The sequence below is a fragment of the Macaca nemestrina genome, chromosome Y (genome assembly GCF_043159975.1).
Source record: "Macaca nemestrina isolate mMacNem1 chromosome Y, mMacNem.hap1, whole genome shotgun sequence".
NCBI classification, from domain to species: domain Eukaryota; kingdom Metazoa; phylum Chordata; class Mammalia; order Primates; family Cercopithecidae; genus Macaca; species Macaca nemestrina.
In genome coordinates this window covers 4,667,728-4,689,157 of record NC_092146.1, presented here as the reverse complement: position 1 = coordinate 4,689,157, position 21,430 = coordinate 4,667,728, and the positions used below count along the sequence as shown (strand labels likewise).

Here is a 21,430-nt window from a genome sequence, read left to right as displayed (position 1 = left end):
GGCAAATTTTTGCACTTTTAGTAGAGATGGGGTTTCAACATGTTGGTCAGGCTAGTCTTGAACTCCTGGGCTCAAGAGATCCACCCACCTCGACTTTGAAAAGTGCTGGGATGACAGCCATATGCCACCTCGCCAAGCCAATTTTTTTTTTTTTTTAAAATCATGAAAAAGTGATGTATGTTGTCATGCCCCTGCCCCCTCTCCTTTTTTACACTGAGATGGTTAGCCATTTTTAATTGTAATTTTTTGCCATTAAAATATTTTGAATGTTTCACTTTATATTTTATTTCCCTCTGATACTCTCCAGCGGTCTATAGTGCGTTATTTGAAAATAAGTGTTTTTTATTAATTTAAGTGCTTATAAATTTTACTTCATTTTTCATTACTTGTGACTTACTTTCACCTGTTTTTGGTCATTTTTTCTATATTTGCATCTGTGTGTGAGAGAGGGAGAAAGAGAAAAACAGCATTGTTTACCTCTCCACTTCTTTCTCTGTTTTGTTTACATTTATTTTCAGTCCCAGTTTACACAGCATTGAATAAGTTACATTGCTCTGCTAATTTGTTACAGTGATTAGTAACTCTTGAAATGGCACTCTATAGTTTTGTTATTTTATTTTTAAAATGTTAAAGCTGTTTAGGCAGCTGAGATTATAAGTACAAGTCACTTTCTTATTGCCTTGTTTAGCATGGTTTTGGTAATTATATCTCAGATTCAATATTAGTTTTATTTTAGTTTGTAGGAGTTGAGTTTAACTTTATAACTATAACAATAATAGGTTTTAGTTGTGTTAGTACTTTTTGAGGTAGAGCTGTGCAAATGATTTTATTTAGAAAATTGCTTATAACTTTAAATATTACAAACATTGTTACTATATATCTATGGAAAATGTAATGTCTTTAAAATTATAAATATTTCTAAAGACTATTTTCCCAGATTGTGTATTTTAAATTTTGAATTTAAATTTTAAACACTTCTTGATTCTGTACTTTTTGCTAAGCGCAGTAGTTTGTAAAGAATAGCGGTACTTGATGTATTAACAAATTACTCTTCTCTTTGAAAGTATTTCTAGGCTAATATTGCATTTTCTGGTAAAATACTTCTGTGGCTTTATGAAAGTTAAATAATGTTAGAGGTTGCAATTTTTTTTGTAGCAGTTGAGATAGACTTTTTAAAAAATGTAGTATTTTGGTTATGCCATCTTATATTTAATGTTAGTTTTTTTGCTATGATCTGAAACATGGCTGGCCTGGGCAAAATAAATATTAAGTTAAAATATTAGCACTTTTTACTTTCTGGGTTTTTTTATGGTACTAGAAACTTCTTAAACATTATTAATATGTAGATACTCATGTGCTAGCTATTTTAATAATATTGTAATATTTTATTTTTTATTATCACATAATTTTTAATATTCATTATTACATATTGATTTATTATTTAAGTTACTTATAAGTTAAGAATGGCCATGTATATATTGCTAAAATCAAGAGTATTTTTATTTTAATATTTATCTATTTTTCTCTAAATATTCTTTTTCCTTTGCTCTTTAGAGGAAGTATCATTCTGCAAAGGAAGCATATGAACAACTTTTACAGACAGAAAACCTTCCTGCACAAGTAAAAGCAACTGTATTGCAACAGTTAGGTACATGAAAACTTAACTTTTGTTATACATTACATTAATTTGAAGAGATTTTCCTTTTGAGGTTCAATTTTTTTCCCTCTGCTCAGACATTTGTTTTCATTTAGAAATCTGTGGTTTAAGACTAAATGTGACATTTAATTATTATGTATTATTTTGAGGTAAAATTTTAAATAAATAATTCTATTACAGTAGTTCCCTGTTATACCAAGTTATATGTTCCATGATACTCTGGAAGCTGCAAATAGTTCCAAACCCTATGTTTTACTATGTTTTTCTAATCTTGTAGCTAAGATGACTACTAAGTGACTACTGAATGGGTAGCATAGACAGTGTGGATACATTGGACAGAGAGTAGAAGAAGATGTAGTAGTGAGTTTTCATCATGCTACCCAGAGTGGCATGCAATTTAAAACTTATGAATATTTTATTTCTGAGATTTTGCCATTAAGTATTTTTTGGCACTGGGAGACTGAAACCATAGAGAGCAAAAATGCAGGTAATGGGACTGCTGTATAAATGTTTTCTTCTATAAGTGTATTTTCATTATTGATAAACAGTATCAAGCACACTCCTTCTCACAATCTATATAAAGATTTTGCATAATGCTGGCCAGGTGCCTGTAATCCCAGCACTGTGGGGGTCCTGCATAGGCAGATCACTTAAGATCAGGAGTTTGAGACCAACCTGACCAACATGGTGAAACCCCCCTCTACTGAAAATACAAAAAGTAGCCAGGCGTGGTGGCGTGCATCTGTAATCTAAGCTACTTGCCGGGCTGAGGCAGAAGAATCACCTAAACCCAGGATGCAGGGGCTGCAGTGAGCCGAGATTGAGCCACTGCACTCCAGCCTGGGCAACAGACCGAGACTGTCTCAAAGCAAAACAAAACAAAATCCAAGGCCGGGCGCGGTGGCTCACGCCTGTAATCCCAGCACTTCGGGAGACCAAGGCTGGCAGATCGCGAGGTCAGGAGATGGAGACTATCCTGGCTAACACGGTGAAACCCCATCTCTACTAAACAAATACGAAAAATTAGCCGGACGTGGTTGCGGGCGCTAGTCCCAGCGGCTAAGGAAGGCTGAGGCAGGAGAATGCCGTAAACCTGGGAGGGGGAGCTTGCCGTGAGCAGAGATATTGCCACTGCACTGCAGCGTGGGCGACAGAGCGAGGCTAAGTCCCCCCCCCAAAAAAAGAGAGAGAGAGTGCTTAGTGCAGCTAGTATTGGATTCTGGACATTATCCGTTACTGCTTGACCACAGGATGAGTTTTGAGTTTTTCTGTGTGCTTAGCACTTTATGAAGTAAATTAAATCAAGATTATCACACAGCTGGTAAGCGGATACTACGCTTGCTTTGTAGTTGTATTGATATATGATCAATGGGGACATTTCATCTAAAATTATATGTAACATCTTACTGGATTTTCTTTTCAAAAATCTGTTACATTCTCATATTGAAGATAAGGTAATCTAGTGTTTGAAAGTAATATAAGATAATATGTTATCATTTAGAATATAGCAAGCCCCCTCCCCAGTAATTAATTTCGTTGCTTATCTATCTTGATTGTATTTGCTGTTTGGGTTAATATTTGTTGGTAGTCCTTCAGTACAGTTATTTTTTGTTTTTGGTCTAAGCAAATAAAATCCTAATTTTTATTCAAGCTGGTTGTAATATACATTTTTTTATAATGTCACTATTTTATCCACAGTTTCAAAAGCAGTTAAGCAAAGTGTTGTTTAGATGTTTTTGCAAAGCTAATTTTATACACTTGAGTTAAGTCACAGCTGATAGACTTTTTAATTTGACTTGAGCATTCAGCATATATTACCTATTAGTTTTCAATTGTTTATGTAGCTGTAGTTCATAATCTATTTATTAAACAAAAATCTCTGGTACACACTCTGTGCCACTCTTATGGCTCTTTGAACCTACTTTCCATTTTGCTTTTTCCATATAGCCTGGAAGTTTTGTTGTGATTGTTTATCTAATGCTGTGACGTTTATAATATTATTATTGTAAATAAACAATGTCAATAATGTATGAAGCCTTTTGTAAGTTGTTTAAAGTGTTATTAAATTAATTATATATTATTTTGAGATGTTATGAAAGTTTATATTTTAGGTAAAAGTTGAAAGCAGCTATTAAAAAGAATATAAATGGTCCAGGTGTGGTGGCTCATGCCTGTAATCCCAGTACGTTGTTGGGAGGCTGAAGTGGTCAGATCACTTGAGGCCAGGAGTTTACGACCAGCCTACCCAACATGGTGAAATGCTGTCTCTACTAAAACTACAAAAATTAGCCAGGCATAGTGTCCCATGCCTGTAATGCTGACTACTTGAGGGGCTGAGGCAGAAAAATCTCTTGAACCTGGAATGCAGAGGTATCAGTGAGCCGAGGTTGTGCCACTGCACTCCATCCTGGGTGACAGAGCAAGACTCCATCTCAACAACAGCAGAAAGAATGTAAATGCATTATCTCTGATTACATAAGCATTTTTTTATTCTTTGGATGTAAGCATGGGGTTGAAAGTTGTTTTTAAAATTCTCTCACTGCATGGTAACCTTTAAAGTATAGTAAGTTTATCAATTTTATGCTTATAATTTATAACTTGCATTTTTTTCCAAATTAAATTTACAAAAGAGAATTTGATTTGTCATCTCTATGTCAAGCCAGTTCCTAAAATCATTTAGTTTTCTGTGTGTGCTTTAAGATCCCTTTTTAGCTTTGATTGTATCGTTTTGTGTGAAATAGACTTCCCTACACTTTGTTTGCTAGTTTCAAATTTTGGAAAAATGTGATCTATGTTAAATGAATAAATTACTGAAAAAGTAATTTGCTGTTTCCCCCATGATTTTCTTGAAACTGAAGAAGTAAAATGGTGGGTAAATGCTTATACCTTTTTAATTATAGGTTGGATGCATCATAATATGGATATAGTAGGAGACAAAGCCTCAAAGGAAAGCTATGCTATTCAGTATCTCCAAAAGTCACTGGAGGCAGATCCTAATTCTGGCCAATCTTGGTATTTTCTTGGAAGGTGAGATGAGATACTTGTGCTATCTAGAGTTTATTTGTAATGTAAAATCATTTGTAGATTTTGTAAAATGTAATCTGGGAAGTGACATTTTAAAAATAAATTCCCAATTAGTCTTTCAGTTGCCTGTGTAGCTGTAGTTATTAATCTAATTATTAAACAAAATCTATGGTACCCACTCTGTACCACTCCTACAGCTCTTTGAACCTACGTTTTATTTTGCATTTTCAGTATTACCTTGAAGTTTTGCTGTGGTTATTTACTGCTGTTATAATCATAATTTAATTAAAATTAAAATATAATTACATTTTTATTAAAATATAATTAATATTTAAAAATCATTAAAATATCCCCCTAGTTAAAATAATTATATTTCCTATTTTACATTAAAATATAATTATGTTGTATACTTATAAAAATATAATTATATTTATTGGATATAATATTTTATGTGAAACTATATTTTTTCATTTTAGAGAAAAGGAAAATTGAAAGTTCCTAGCAGATAAAAAATAGATAGCTTTAAATTTAGTTGCTCTTATTGAGGTACTCTTCTTTTACTTAATAGATTTTGTTTTCATATTTTTCTTTTTCTTTTTCTTTTTTTTTTTTTTTTTTTTTTTTTTTTTGAGACATAGTCTCGCTCTTGCTCTGTTGCCCAAGGTGGAATGCAGTGGTGTGATCTCTGCTCACTGCAACCTCTGCCTTCCGGGCTTAAATGTTTCTCGTGCCTCAGCCTCCCGAGTAGCTAGGACTACAGGAGTGTGCCTCCATGCCTGGGTGATTTTTGTGTTTAGTAAAATTGTGGTGTCGTCATCACGTTTTCTTAATCTGAGTAGAGTTATTGCTAACTTTTAAAGGGTCTTAAAGAGGACCATCACATAATAATCACTAATAGTTTTTCAATTTAGTATTTAAATTGTATTTCCTTTGATATCTAGTATTTTAAAAAATATTCAACAAAACCCCAAATTTTATCTGTCAGTCATCAGTAGAAATTTGCTGTTTATAATCTTGGCTGGTGATTTTGTATATTAATATGGAAATATTTTTATTAATCATAGTCCTCAGATTACAGTGCTAGTGGAAATTCTAGAGGAAATGTGTAAGTTATTATTGTTTGTTATGGTAGGATAAAAATTTTTGGTAACCCAGATTTTTTTTCTCCCTATTTTTCTTGACCACAGGATGAGTTTTGAGTTTTTCTGTGTGCTTAGCACTTTATGAAGTAAATTAAATCAGACACATAAATGTTAATTGACGTCTCAATTTTTACTTAACTATTGAGAGGATTCGATTATAACTGTCAGGCATCTTTTCAAAACAATGTTGTATCTTAATTTAATTGCCCTAATTTGTTTCAGTGGTTAATTTTAGTTTTGTTTATACATAGGGTAGCTTATTTTGTGTGACTTTGACATGCAGTCGCATTCGAATTTAGTTTTTCTGTTAACTTTAGTTGTGTACAGTGTTTCTTTTTTTTTTGAAAGTTAGGAAAGCATTTATATTAAAGGGAGATTATTTTTAGGATTATTCCTTATTTAAAATATTGGTCATCTGTTAATGATAAATAATAAAAATGAAGGTAATGCTTTGTGGTAGAGTTTTCATAATGAAGAACTCTAGGGTTTGTAAAATAATTTGACCTTGCATTGCTTGTAATACAAAACTTGAGAGTTCCAAACTTTGACTTGATCCACCATTCAAGTTCAGGAGAAGCTGAATCTGTTTTGTATCTGCATTGCACAACAAAGTGTTTTGAGCAAACTGGCTTTATTATTCAATGGAATAGTTCTAGTACTAAATAGAGCAAGTGAACTAACTAAGTAGCGTTTAGGCTTAGAGCTAGCACTCTTACGTACTGTTAGCTTTTGCACAGTGTATGCGTTAATACAGTAACATTAAAAGAGGTTAATTACCAAAAGGGGCAGGTGTAAACTTTGGTCTATGGCATTTTTATTATATTTGAGCAATTCTTTTTACCATAAATAGGAAGACTATGAACCAGGACATTTTTTTACTTTTTTTTTCCAAGAATAAGATACGTTGCATGTTTTGTTGTAGTACCGAAATGTCTCATTATTGTAAAGGATGGTTGTAATTGTTTACTTCTTGTAGAATTTTATAAGATAATATAATGAAAGATGCTTAAAATTACAGTCTCAGGCTCATGTCTGCAATCCCCGCACTTTGGGAGGCCAAGGAGGCTGGATTGCTTGAATTCAGGAGTCAAATATCAGCCTGGGCAAAATGGTGAAACCCTGTCTCTACCCAAAATACCAAAATTAACTGGGTGTGGTGGTGCCCGCCTGTGGTCTCAGCTACTGGGAAGGCTGAGGTTGAAAGGATTGTTGGAGGATGCAGTGAGGTGTGATCTTGCCACTACACAACAGCCTGGGTGACAAAATGAGACCCTGTCTCAAAAAAATAAAATGAAGGCCAGGTGTAGTAGCTCACACCTGTCTGTAATCCATCACTTAGGGAGGCCAAGGCAGGTGGACCATGAGGTCAGGAGTTGGAAACCATCCCAGCCAACGTGGTGAAACCCTGTCTCTACTAAAAATACAAAAATTAGCTGGGCTTGGTGGTGCATGCCTATAGTCCCAGCTGCTTGGGAGGCTGAGGCAGGAGAATCACGTGAACCCGGGAGGCGGAGGTGACGGTGACCTGAGATTGTGCCATTGCACTCCAGCCTGGGTGACAGAGTAAGACCCTGTCTCAAAAAAATGAAATAAAATTAGTTTCAATAATACATTTTTATATCTCTATAAGGAAAGTAGTATTCACGAAGGTCTTTCCCTGAGTCATATGAATATAAGGCATTTGGGTGTGGTTTGGTTTTAACCTTTTTAGCTAAAATTTTCAAACATTACAGAATACTTTCTGACTTCTCAGATGAAGGTAATTAACCTGCTTTGGTTTCATGGAAATTTTTTTCTCTGCTTTTACTTTTTTCAGTCTCATCTACTGCCTTCTGATTTAACACTTCTAATGTAATTTGTGCTGAAAAAATGGTTTGCTAAAAGTTATTCTTAAAAAGTTATTAAAGCTCTGCATAAGGACATTGGGTGTTAGTAAGACACATAGGCATCTGATAATTTGTCATTATTTAGGGCTGTGTTGAATATTGATACAGCTTTTCAATTGGAATGTACATATCAAAGTGAAATGGGGATGCAGTATTACATTTTTACGTAATGACACTGGTTATTGCCTCAGTTAAAATGTCTCCTGGAGTCACAGAACTGTGTAATGTTAAATTTGGAAGAGATTAGGGGAGTGAACCTTTGTTCACTCTCATTTTATGGATGGTAGGAAGTAAGTCCAGAGGAATAAAATGTTTTCCTCAAGGTGCCATGTAATTATTATCAGAGAAAGAGTTGCCACTCAAATTTACCCTGTGCTTTTTGTATTACTCTAGATTACCACAGAGGAACCTAGACACATGCATTAGAGGGAAAGTATTTGGTGACTGGACTCAGATCTGTGTTTTGGTGCATTGGCTTTCTAGTTTTCACTTTTTGGAAATGGAATTGAAAAATGCTGGTCTGAGAAAATACTGCTATTTCTTTCAGCATTAGCAGATTTGTCTGATAATCTGAAATTGGTTTGAAGAAAATTTCTGTCTTTTCTATTAACATTCACGTTCTTTCTGGTGTCTGTTGCTGTTACCATTGTTATTAAGTATCTTCTTCATCTCACCACTCCCCTCCCCCACTGTAGTTTGTATGCATCCTCTAAATATCTCTGTTTCAGTTACTGGCATTTCTTGTATTTCTCAGCCCATTAATGACTCATTCTGTAGACATGTTTCTACACCTCCCTTATATGCATCTGTGTTCTTAAATCACTCTCCCATATGAGTAAATTCCAAATTAAAATCTCTGACTTTAAGTTAGCTTATAATTCAGTACCACGTCTGGTTCTTTTTACTGAGCATTACCAAAGTCCTCACATCACATCTAAATTGGCATTTTTAAAAACACTCTTCGTGGTGTTCTCTAGCAACTTTCCTGATTTGTGTATGTGTGTTTTCTTTTTTTCATTTTTAAGTGATACTGCCATTTTCCCATTGAACCAAGCTTAAAACAATTGCCCCCCGACCCCTATTCTGTAATCACATCATCACATCTTCATTAATCATTAGGTTTATTTTCCCCCATCTTTTTCTGTCTTGCCATTTCTATTTTTTCCCGTATAGTTCTTTACCAGTGTCTGTATATGGTTTTGTCTGCCCATATTTATTTTTATTTTAATCGTATTACTTGCCCTTTAAACTACATATCTCAAGTTGATAGCCTAGATTTAAAATTTTCCATTTGTAGGTTCAGTAATATTTGCACATATTTTCCAAATCTGTATGAAATCCCTCTTCTCATGTTTTCTGTTTTTATCTGTAGTTCCCATCTGTTCGGGATACACAAATTAGAAGAGATTGAGAAATCAACCTATAGTACCTGTACCACTAAAGATATTGAAGGATTTTTGCTGTTTTGTATCATCTAATGTCATAGTAAAGTGAAATTATACAGATGGTTTCTTGGTAACATATGCACACACATAGAATTCCTCCATCATAAAGAATATAAAGTTAAAAACTTTATGTGTAGAGAACTACATGTGGATAATCATTTTTACAAAAGATTTACTTTTTTCAACAAGTCACACAGTTAACGAAGAATGATAGTGTTCTGAGTGTTATTAAATGGAAGAGGAATATTAAATCCTAATATAAAAGTCATTATCAAAGATACTTTTTATATTTAACTCTATTCTTATGATGTAGGAAGCCCGAGGTCAAACTGTGTAAATAGAGAGCTTTATGTTTAACCCTCAATATTATAGTATTGAAGAAATCTCCAATAGTTTCAGAAGAGTTTATTAATATAACATGTACTGACTCTTTCAAGACAGTATTGAACATCTAGTTAACAATACAGATTAAAATAAATCATATAATGTATATCGGTAATCATATATACACACATATACCTATGCTTGCCCATTATTTTTTCTTCTTTGGAATACAGTTCATCTTTTTCGCAAATAAATTATTCATGGAATTATATTTATTTATTTATATTTTTTCCTTTTAGGTGTTATTCAAGTATTGGGAAAGTTCAGGATGCCTTTATATCTTACAGGCAATCTATTGATAAATCAGAAGCAAGTGCAGATACATGGTGTTCAATAGGGTAAGGCTATGTATATAAAAGCAATAGAAGTTCACTTGATATACTGGATGATCGAAACATCTAATATACTGTATAGTAATATAAAATTAACTGGCTGGAAGTAGTAGTGGCTCATGCCTGTAGTCCCAGTACTTTGGGAAGCTGAGGCTGGTTGATCTCTTTAGTCCAGGATTTCAAGACCAGCCTGAGCAATATGGTAAGACCCACCATTTCCATGAAAAATGAAAAAAAAAAAAAAAAAGCCAGGCATGGTGGCATGTCCTATATAGTCCCAGCTATGCAGGAGGCTGAGGTGGGAGGATTGCTTGAGTTGGGGAGGTCAAGGGTGTGGTGAGCCTTGGAAACACCACTTCACTCCCATCTGGGCAACAGAGTGAGACACTATCTCAGAAAAACAAAAATAAACAAAAGAAAGTAACCAGTTAATTTTGACAGCATTCTTTTTCTTTCCAGTGTGTTGTATCAGCAGCAAAATCAGCCTATGGATGCTTTACAGGCCTATATTTGTGCTGTACAATTGGACCATGGGCATGCAGCAGCCTGGATGGACCTAGGTACTCTCTATGAATCCTGCAATCAACCTCAGGATGCCATTAAATGCTACCTAAATGCAACTAGAAGCAAACGTTGTAGTAATACCTCTACGCTTGCTGCAAGAATTAAATTTCTACAGGTAAAAATCTTAAATAGTATATTTTAAATGACACGTATATTCCTATAATTGGCAGGAGAAAGGTGGCTGGCATGTTTGTCTATTTATGTTTTGATGCTACCTTGTTTCCATACTTTGTAATATTTTGTGGTATTATTTTTCATTTAATTTTAAGTGAAATATGCAGTATGTAAACTAAGTTCTTTTGCACATTTATTGATGCATATTTATATTTTACATTAATATGCGTGAACTTTTTCAGTGTGCTATATCTACATTTTTAAGTTTTCATAGCATGGTAGAGAAAATAACACAAATGCCATTTTTCACTCTTGCTTAAAATTTCATGAGAAGGTATCTATGAGAACTGAAAAATAGAGCTTGTCTTTGTTCTGATTCTCACAAGAATATTCTAGTTGCCCTTCTTATATTTAACATCTACCTAAAATCCCCAAATTTAGAATTTTTTTTTAAATACCTATAACACTGAGGAAGATTTTGTGGACTTGCTCTTACTCAAGTAGGCTTGTGTTAAATTTGCTTTTCACATAATTTTTCCTAGGCTCAGTTGTGTAACCTTCCACAAAGTAGTCTACAGAATAAAACTAAATTACTTCCTAGTATTGAGGAGGCATGGAGCCTACCAATCCCCGCAGAGCTTACCTCCAGGCAGGGTGCCATGAACACAGCACAGCAGGTGAGAAGTTGGGTTATATTCTGTAGGTGCCCAGCTTTAAGGGTTTTTTTTTTTTCACTCTTTAGTAATCAAATTTATTTCACTAAGACTTTAAAATAGAGAAATATTTTTAATTAAAAAATAAAACTTTTTTAATTCCAAAGAGTTTTAGAAAATCAAAATAAAATTCCCTCTGATATGGGAAGAAATACGGGTGCCAGTTTCAAACCTTTGTATATTCTCATGATTTGAAAGTTATTTCTTAAGTGACTTTTCTATAGTTGTTTATTAAGTTTAAAAGATGAAACTTTTCTAAAGAAGACACACATTGCTCACTTGATGATTCATGTGATTATAATTTTGAATAATTGCCATCAATGATGTCCACATAGTGTTGAAAAGTATATAAAGTTTTATAATTTGAAGGAGTGAATTAGGAATATGTAGAACCATATTTTTGTCTTACTTCTGTGATCCTTAGGCTTATAGAGCTCATGATCCAAATACTGAACCTGTATTAAACCACAGTCAAACACCAATTTTACAGCAATCCTTGTCACTACACATGATTACTTCTAGCCAAGTAGAAGGCCTGTCCAGTCCTGCTAAGAAGAAAAGAACATCTAGTCCAACAAAGGTATATATACATTTTAGAGATATGGAAAATCCCAATCAAAAATGAAACTAACTCTTCTGAAATTGTGCCTGGACTGTATTTTAAGCTTGTGGACATCAGAAAGTGAAGCAGTATTTCTATTCCATAATCTTTGCATCACATTAAATATAGAAGGTAGGGAAAAGTTTGTGTTCATCATGTCATTTTATTCATTTCCCTGCTTTTACAGTTTTAACATAGTTTTTACCATCACTTCTGACGTTGAAATAAATTGAATGTTGAATAGGAGTAGACCACTTTTCTACCTCTTTGAGACCTATTTTAAATATGGGCCTTTTTTTCTAAATGTGTACGTTTATGAATTAATTGTGCATTTTAAATAATTTTAATGAGGATAAATAATATGTATATGTATATATATACCTATTCCAATTCCTTGTCACTTGGTTCTCACTAGTCGTAACTATAAGTGTATGAAATTAAGCAAATAATCTTTTACAATAAATTTTCCTTAGAATGGTTCTGATAACCGGAATGTTGTCCAGAGTCTTTCACATCATCCAGTACAGCAAGTTTATTCATTGTGTTTGACACCACAGAAATTACAGGTATGAATTTCTTTGACAATCTTTCCCCAATTTGAAAGTGGTAAAAACAGTAAACATTGTTTTTTAGGTATTAAGTGTCAAATTGAATGACAGTTAACTAAGTTAATATGAATGTAATTAAAATGAGCCCACATTTTCCAGAATAATAGGAATCAGGATCCATTTTGTGAGAGGAGAGGAGACTTAGATTACATAAGATGAGTGACCTTCCAGTTTCTGTCTCTAACCACCTATTTTTAGTTTTTCATGGACTGGCAATGTTAACAATTTTTTTCTAGAGATGTAAGTTGTGCGTGTACAAACAAATATGTTTGCGTATTGCTTTTTTTTTGAGACAGTCTTGCTTTGTTGCTCAGGCTGAAGTGTCGTGGCATGATATCGCCTCACTGCTTACAGCTCACAGCTTACGATATCAACTCCACCTCCTGGGTTCAGGCGATTCTCCTGCCTCAGCCTCCCGAATACCTGGTACTATAGGCATGTGCCACCTTGCCTAGCTAAATTTTTTTGTTTTTAGTAGAGAAGTTTTCACCATGTTGGTAAGGCTGGTCTGGAACTCCTGACCTCAAATGATCTGCCTACCTTGGTGTCCCAAAGTGCTCGGATTACAGGTGTGAGCCACTGCGTCTGGCCAAGTCTCTCTTGTGTGTGTGTTTTGTTTTTTTGGTTTTTTGGTTTTTTTAAAACAGGGTTTCACTCTTGTTGCCCAGGCTGGAATGCGATGGTCTGATCTCCAGTTCTCTCTTTTTAAAATAGAACTGTAGGAACACTTTTACATATATTTTAGGATCTCAGTTTTTTTCTTAAAGGTATATCTTGAGGATCTTCCTGTGTCTGTGCATTGCTTCTCTATTCTTTTATTTATGATTGCATGGGGCAAATCCGTTATTTAAACAGATCCCAACTATTGGTCATTTACATGTTTTTCAGTAATTCTGTTACAAATAATGTTGCATTAAGCACTTTTATTATAATACATTTTATGTCTTTCAATTTTTATTTCCCCATAATACATTTAACTAAAACCACACAAAACAGCTTTCCTCAGAATTTTAGATTTTACTGCCTTTTTCAGACTTTTTTTTTTTTTTTTTTGAGACAGAGTCTCGCGCTGTTGCCAGGCTGGAGTGCAGTGACATGCGATCTCAGTTCACTGCAACCTCCGCCTTCCAGGTTCAAGGGATTCTCCTGCCTCAGCCTCCCAAGTAGCTGGGATTACAAGTGTGTGCAACCACACCCAGCTAATTTTTGTATTTTTAGTAGAGATGGGGTTTCACCATGTTGGCCAGGATGGTCTCCATCTCCTGACCTCGATATCTGTCCTCCTCAGCCTCCCAAAGTGCTCATATTACAGGTGTGAGCCGCCATGCCCGGCCACTTTTTCACACTTCTTAAAGGATTTTGAGCTTGACTAACATTAGTTAAGAATCACTATTGTGGCTGGGCACGGTGGCTGACGCCTGTAATCCCAGCACTTTGGGAGGCCAAGGCAGGTGGATCACAGGATCAAGAGGTCGAGACCATCCTGTCTAACATGGTAAAACCCTGTCTCCACTAAAAATACAAAAAATTAGCTGGGCGTGGTGGCACATGCCTGTAGTCCCAGCTACTCGGAAGGCTGAGGCAGGAGAATGGCATGATCTCAGGCGGCGGAGGTTACAGTGAAGCAGAGATTGCACCACTGCACTCCAGCCTGAGCGACAGAGTGAGACTCCGTCTCAAAAAAAAATCACTATCTTAACATTGTTTAGGAATTGCTGTCTTTCATCCTGTAAAGGTTCTATCTGTGTAGTCTTTTTTAGTGAGGAGTTGCCTTATATTGTCTTAAATTTTAGACTAAACTTTGATTGTATTCGCCTCTTTTCTTCTTCCAGCACTTGGAACAACTGCGTGCAAATAGAGATAATTTAAATCCAGCACAGAAGCATCAGCTGGAACAGTTAGAAAGTCAGTTTGTCTTAATGCAGCAAGTATGTATAATATTTTTATTTTCTCTAAAATTTATCAACATGTTGAGAATATTTCTTTACTACAGTATCATTTTAGAGGATATTAATGCTAACTTATAGTTTCTGTGTATACTTCATGGAATGTATATATCTGAGTTTCACATATGTATTAGTAATGGACAAATTTTTTAAAAAGGAAATATACTCAGATTAACATAGAACCAAATGATTGATTTGAAAGACTTGACAAGAATGTAAATTGAATGGAAATTTGAAATCTTCTGTTTCATGACAGAAAAAAAGCCTGTAAGTTTTTTAATCATTTATAATTTTTATCTGCTTTATTTTGCCCTTGAGCTGTTTTAGGGTCGTTTCTTTATATATTGAAACACCTTTCTTCTTTGTGTAGGAATTATATTTTAAAGTGAATCTATTGTCGAAGTATATGTTTTTTAAATTAGAGACATGAAATGTTATATGAAATTAGAGATGTATGAACTACACATTTTCTAAGTTACAGCAGTGTTTCTTTTTTGTTTTTGAAGATGAGACACAAAGGAGTTGCTCAGGTACGAACTACTGGAATTCATAATGGGGCAATAGCTGATTCGTCACTGCCTACAAACTCTGTCTCTGATCGACAACCCCATGCTGCTCTGACCAGAGTATCTAGCGTCTCTCAGGCTGGAGTTCACCCTGCTTGCATTGAAAAACTTTTGTCCAGTGGAGCTTTTTCTGCAGGCTGTATTCCTTGTGGCACATCAAAAATTCTAGGAAGTACAGACACTGTCTTGCTAGGCAGTAACTGTATAGCAGGAAGTGAAAGTAATGGAAATGTGCCTTACCTGCAGCAGAATACACACACTCTACCTCATAACCATACAGACCTGAACAGCAGCATAGAAGAGCCGTGGAGAAAACAGCGATCTAACTCCGCTCAGGTAAAAAAAGGACTAGAGGCTTTCTTGGCTCTTATATAGTAGTTTTATCTTTATTTAGTTTGTGTACATTCTAAGAAGAAAAGATAGAAATTTAAAGAATGACTTTGTCTTTAAAAAGTAATTTAAGTAATTGATAATCATTTAAAACTTTTAAGTGGTACCAAGATCATTACAGGCCTTCCTTGGACATCTTACAGGTTTCATGCAAGACAACTGCAATAAAGTGAGTTCATAATAAAGCCAATCACACTAATTTAGTTTCATTTTTTAGTGCATATAAAGGTAATGTTTACAATATACTGTGTCAGTTTGCAATTACAGTTTGTATAAGCAAACAGCATATACATCTTAATTTGAAAATATTCTATTGCTTAAAAAAGAAAGCCTGTGATTATTAAGCAAGTCATGATTTTTTTTGCCAGTAGAGGGTCTTGCCTCTATGGTGATGACTGCTGACTGATCAGTATAGTGTTTGCTGATGGAGTGGCTGTGACCCCTTAAGACAACAATGATATTTGCTACTGTGATCCTCCCTCCCTCCCTTCTTTACTTCATTCCTCTCTCTCTTCCTTGCCTCCCTCCCTTTTTTTGAGACAGACTCTCACTCTGTTGCCTAGGCTGTGCAATGGGGCTATCTTGGCTTACTATAACCTCTGCCTCCTAGATTCAAGTAATTCTCCTGCCTCAGCCTTCCAAGTAGCTGGGACTGCACTACCACTCCTGGCTAATTTTTGTAATTTTAGTAGAGACGGAGTTTCACCATGTTGGTCAGACTGATCTCAAACTCCTGACCTCAAGTGAACTGCCCACCTTGGCCTCCCAAAGTGCTGGGATTACAGGCATGAGCCACTGTGCCCAACCGACTCTTTCTTTCTTGAAAGACTTCTTTGTAGGATGCCATGCTATTTGATGTTTTACCAATGATAGAACTTCTTTCAAAGTTAGAGTCATTCCTCTTGAACTTTGCCACTGCCTTTATCAAATAAGTTTATATATTCCAAGTCATTTTATCACTGTAGTGTTCACAGCATTTCCCCAGGAGTAGATTTCCTCTCAGAAAACTACTTTGTTTTCTCATCCCTGAGAAAGCAACTTCTAATCCATTCAAAATGTATTGTGTGATTGCAGCAATTCAGTCACTTCTTCACGCTCCACTTATCAAACTGTCTTGCCATTTCTACATCTGTAGTTCCTTCCTCAGCTGAAGTCTTGAACTCCTGAAAGTCATCCATGAGGATTGGAATCAACTTCCACATTCATTTTGACCTCCTCCCATGAATCATGAATGTCCTTAATGACATGTTGAGTGATAGTGAATCCATTTCAGAAAGTTTTGTATTTCCTTTGCTTAACTTTATTAAGGAATTGCTGTCTGTGTTATTTATATATAGACTTATCAAATGAAAAGTATTTCTTAAATAATAAGACTTAAAGTCAGAATTACTTCTTGATCCATGAGCTGCAGAATAGATACTGTGTTAGGCATGAAGACAAATTTAATCTCTTTTTACATCTGTCAGAGCTCTTGAATGACCAAGTGCATATTTAATGAGAAGTATTACATTGAAAGGAATCCCTTTTTCTGAGTAGTACCTATCCATATAGACTTAAAATATCCAGTAAACCATGCTGCCAACAGATGGGCTATCACACAGGCTTTGTTATCCCATTTATAAAGCACAGTCAGTGTGGATTTAGTACACTGCATTAGGGCTGTGGGATTTTCAGAATGATAATGAGCATTGCCTTCAGCTTATAGTCACCAGCCTCATTAGCTCTTAACAAGGGTGTCAGTCTGTCTTTTTGAGGCCCTGGAACCAGGCGTTAACTTCTCTCTAGTTAGAAAAGTCCTAAATCACATTATCTTCCATTATAAGGCTGTTTCATCTTCATTGAAAATCTATTGTTTAGTATAGCCACCTTCATTTGTGATATTAGCTAGGTCTTCTGGATAACTTACTGCTTTACCTCGCACTTATTTATATTATGGAGATGGCTTCTTTCCTTGTACCTCATAAACCAACTTCTGCTGGCTTCGGAGTTTTCTTCTGCAGCTTCCTCACCACAGTCAGCATTCATAGACGTGAAGGAGGGGTTTAGACCCTTTCTCTGGGTTAGGCTTTGGCTTAAGGGAATGTTGTCAGTGATGACAGCCTTTATGCAGACCACTAAAACTTTCTTTATATCATCAATAAGGTGGTTTTGCTTTCTTAACATTTGTATGTCCACGGGATTAGTAGTTTTACTTTCCTTGGCCTTCACAACTCAGCTAACTGGTGCAAGAGGGCTCACTTTGTGACTGTGTTAGCTTTGGACATGCCTTGCTCACTAACTTTAATTGTTCCAGCTTTGGATTTAAAGGGAGAGATGTGGCTTGATGCAGTGGCTCAGGCCTTTAATTACAGCACTGTGGGAGGCCAAGGCAGGAAGACTGCTTGAGCCCAGGAGTTGGAGACCAGCCTGGACAACATAAGAAGACCCTATCTGTACCAAAACTTCAAAAATATAGCAGGGCATAATGACATGTGGCTGCATTCCCAGACACTTGGGAGGCTGAGGTTAGAGGGTTGCTTGAGCACAGGAGGACAAGACTGCAGTGAGCTGAGATTGCACCACTGCACTCCAGCATAGGTGACAGAGTGAGACCCTGTTTCAAAAAATAAAAAATAAATACCATAGTAAAACTTCTTTCAAAGTTATGAATTAATCCACAAATCTCAGGTGAGAGATATGCAACTCTTCCTTTCATTCAAATATTTGGAGGCCATTGTGAGGTTTATTAAGTGGCCTAATTTAATATTTTTGTGACTAAGGGAATATGGAGGTCTGAAGAGAGGGAGAAAAATAGAAGGACTAAATGGTGTAGCAGTTAGAACACAGAACATTTATTAATTTAAGTTTGCTGCCCTGTCTGTGGTGCCCCAAACAATGAAAATGATAACATCAAAGATCCCTGATTACAAATCAGTGATATAATATGAAAAAGTTTAAAACAATTGAGAGAGTTGCAGAGATGCAAAGTGAACACATTATGTTGGAAAAGTGGTACAGATGGACTTGCTTGCTTGATATCCAGGGTTTCCACATACCTTCAATTTGTAGTAAACATAGTATCTTTGAAATTCAGTAAAGCAAAGCACAATAAAATGAAGTATGTCTGGACTACATGGTAATTCAGTCTGTGCACATAAGTTTATTTGAAATGTTATAAATTCACAGTACTGTTTTCTGTGTGGTTTCAGTTACATGGAGACAACTGCAGTCCATATTACATGGAAAGTTCCAGAAATAAACAATACATACATTTTAAATTTCTTTCCATTCTGAGTGGTGTCATGAAATCTTGTCTTGTTCCTCTCCATTCGACCAGGATGTAAATCATCTCTTTGTTCAGCATATCAACACTGTACATGTTACCTACCCTTTATTCACTTAGTTGCTGTCCCTCAGTTATCACATAAAAAAAAAAAAAAAAAAAATTGAGAATTCAGGACTATTGACAATTTGAGGCATCCAATGAGGGTCTAGGAATATATCACCTACAAATATGAGGGACTGTTGTAATTAATAATTATAAAACTAGTGTACAGATAAATTACATTAGATAGTATGGAAATCAGAGGAAAAGGAAAAAAATTATTTTTACTTTACAATTACACCAAATCTCATTGCTATTTCAATAAGGCATAATGACACGTTTTAGAAGGTATCTTCAGGTAATATTTGCACATATTCCCTGGAGAATGCCACTACTATGCAAGCTGTTCAATATTTATTGTAATGGGAGGAAAGGACTAGCAAAATTTAAATTACCATTAATTGTAATACAGTGTGACATGATAATAAAGTGTACCTTGGGAGGTCTAGCACATTAGCGACTCAGACAATTGAAGGAGAAAGCGCAGGTAAGGAGTGGCTGGAGAGTAGCTTGTGAAAAGGTAGGGTAGCAGGACAAGCCGCAGACAAAACCCCTCATACACTGAGTTAAACAAGGAAGGGCTTTATTCGGCCAGGAGTTTAGTCAAGACTCACGTCTCCAACCACCAAGCTCTCCAAGTGAGCAATTCCTGTCCCTTTTAAGGGCTCTCACCTCTCAACGTGAGAGGGTCGTGATCAATTGAGCAAACAGGGTACATGATGGGGCGCTGCATGCACTGGTAATCAGAAAGGAACAGAACAGGACAGGGACTTTCACAGTGCTTTTCCATACAATGTCTGGAATCTATACGTAACATAACCAGTTAGGTCGGGGGTCAATCTTTAACTAGGCCCAGGTGCAGCACTGGCTCTCTCCCTGTGGATTTCATTTCTGTCTTTTCATTCTTTGGAGGCAGAAATTGGGCATAAGACAATATGAGGGGTGGTTTCTTCCCTTAGTAGAATGAAAGTGAGGCCTCAGTGCAGGACCTGCTTTATCTGATGGCACAGTAAAGCTATTAAGGTTTTGATATAGAGATATGAATTTGTTGAAACTTTTTTTATTTTTATTGATTAATATACTTTATTTTTTAGAGCCATGTTGATATATAGAAAAATTACACAAAAAATACAAAAGCTCCCATTCCTTTCCTCATCTCTCATGGTTTCTCCTCTTAGCCATGTGTTCTAGTTACAGAAGTCTCTCAAGTTCTTGTTTGTCTGAGAAAATTTTTTCCCTGGTTTTTGAATGGTAATTTTGCTGAAATTCCAGTTTGGGTTTTTCTTTCAATACTTCAAACATTTCTGTCTACTCTTGTCTTTTGCATGGAGTCTTAGTTCATTCAGAACACTGTAACACAATGCTATGGACTAGGTGACTTACAATGAAGAGAAATTTCTCACAGTTTTGGAGATTGAGAAGTCCAACACCAAGGGCTAGCCTATTTGGTGTCTTGTGAGATGGTTTATTGAAGTTACTTTCTTGCTGTGTCCTCACATGGTAAAATGGGCAAGGATTCTCTCTCAGGCCTCTTTTGTAAGGACACTAATCTCATTCATGAGAGCTGTACACCTTGTGAACTTATCCCCTCCCAAAAGCCCAGCCTCCTAGTAACTTCACCTTGGTGATTCAGTTTCAACATAGGAATTGGGCGGTAAAAGTGGGCACAAATACTCACTCCTTTAGTGCATATGTTCGCAAGAGAAGTCAGATTTAGTTCTTAACTTGGCTCCTCCATAGGTAAGCTGGGGTAGGTTTTTTTTTTCCTTGATTTTTCTCACGATTTTTTTCATTGCCTTTGCTTTTTTATAGTTTACTTATAGATGAGTATTGTAGTATTTTTTGTTATTTATATTGTTGGATATTCTCATAAGTTTTCTGGGTCTGTGGTTTGGTTTGTGTAAGGTCAGCTGAGAGAAACAACAAAAGAGAGAGAGGAAGACCCAAGTTCAGGCAAGCTTTTGGTAAACCTGCCAACCGCTTTACCACAGACAAATGAGGCAGCAGCAGCCAGGTTACAGAATGAGGGGTTGATATTGGGGACGGAGTTTGAGGGAGTTCTTTGGTATGGCCACATTGTGGGCTTGTTTGCTGCTGGTTGATTCTGCCATGTATCACCTTGTAACATTTATGGTACCTGAGGGTGGAGGTAAAGTTTGCTTATGCTTCCCGCAGGCTCACTCTGTGGGGTTTAGATAGTTTGTAATCGGGGTTTATTCTTCCGCAGCCAGGCCTCGTAAGTAAAGTCAGCTGGTTGGCTTTACCATGGCGCCTAGATAAAGACTTAGAATTCTAAAGAGGCTTGGGGCAGCATGAAGAGGAGTTGCCCAGTGGGGAGGGGTGGGCAGGATCAAGAAGCTCTTTGGGGCAGTTTGTCCCTAACAGTTTCAATCTTAATTTTTAATATGCTCAGGCATTATGGCTCAAATATTTCTTCTTTTTTTTTTCTTTTTCCCATTTTAGTATGTCCATCTCATTTTTGTTACACTTTTTGGTATTTTTCTACATTAAACCTGTATACTGGCTAAAAGTATCTCAGGTACTAAACCTGTATACAGGCTTTCAGTTTGAGGTTTATGTTAATCAGACTATTAGCTTGTATTTACTGTTTACCAGGATTGCAAATGTAAGAGGCTACTATTTGATGTGGTGTTTTTAGTTTGTTTTCTCTGTTATCATATTTTTCCTAGACAT

General features: G+C 35.8%; 1 protein-coding gene across 8 annotated transcripts in view; it reads left to right on the top strand.

Moving 5' to 3' along the window:
* The window catches only part of LOC139360952 (ubiquitously transcribed tetratricopeptide repeat containing, Y-linked), a 215,591-nt gene that overhangs the window by 114,129 nt on the left and 80,032 nt on the right, over window positions 1-21,430 (top strand). For 3 of the 8 annotated variants that reach the window (XM_071089425.1, XM_071089424.1, XM_071089430.1), the window contains exons 9-17: window positions 1,555-1,648; window positions 4,558-4,684; window positions 9,778-9,876; window positions 10,330-10,549; window positions 11,091-11,225; window positions 11,686-11,841; window positions 12,336-12,428; window positions 14,303-14,398; window positions 14,923-15,318. In XM_071089425.1, coding sequence (XP_070945526.1) covers window positions 1,555-1,648; window positions 4,558-4,684; window positions 9,778-9,876; window positions 10,330-10,549; window positions 11,091-11,225; window positions 11,686-11,841; window positions 12,336-12,428; window positions 14,303-14,398; window positions 14,923-15,318 — 1,416 coding nt within the window. The remainder of the gene's footprint in view (window positions 1-1,554; window positions 1,649-4,557; window positions 4,685-9,777; window positions 9,877-10,329; window positions 10,550-11,090; window positions 11,226-11,685; window positions 11,842-12,335; window positions 12,429-14,302; window positions 14,399-14,922; window positions 15,319-21,430) is intronic. The other 5 variants (XM_071089429.1, XM_071089428.1, XM_071089431.1 and 2 more) reach the window with 2 other exon arrangements.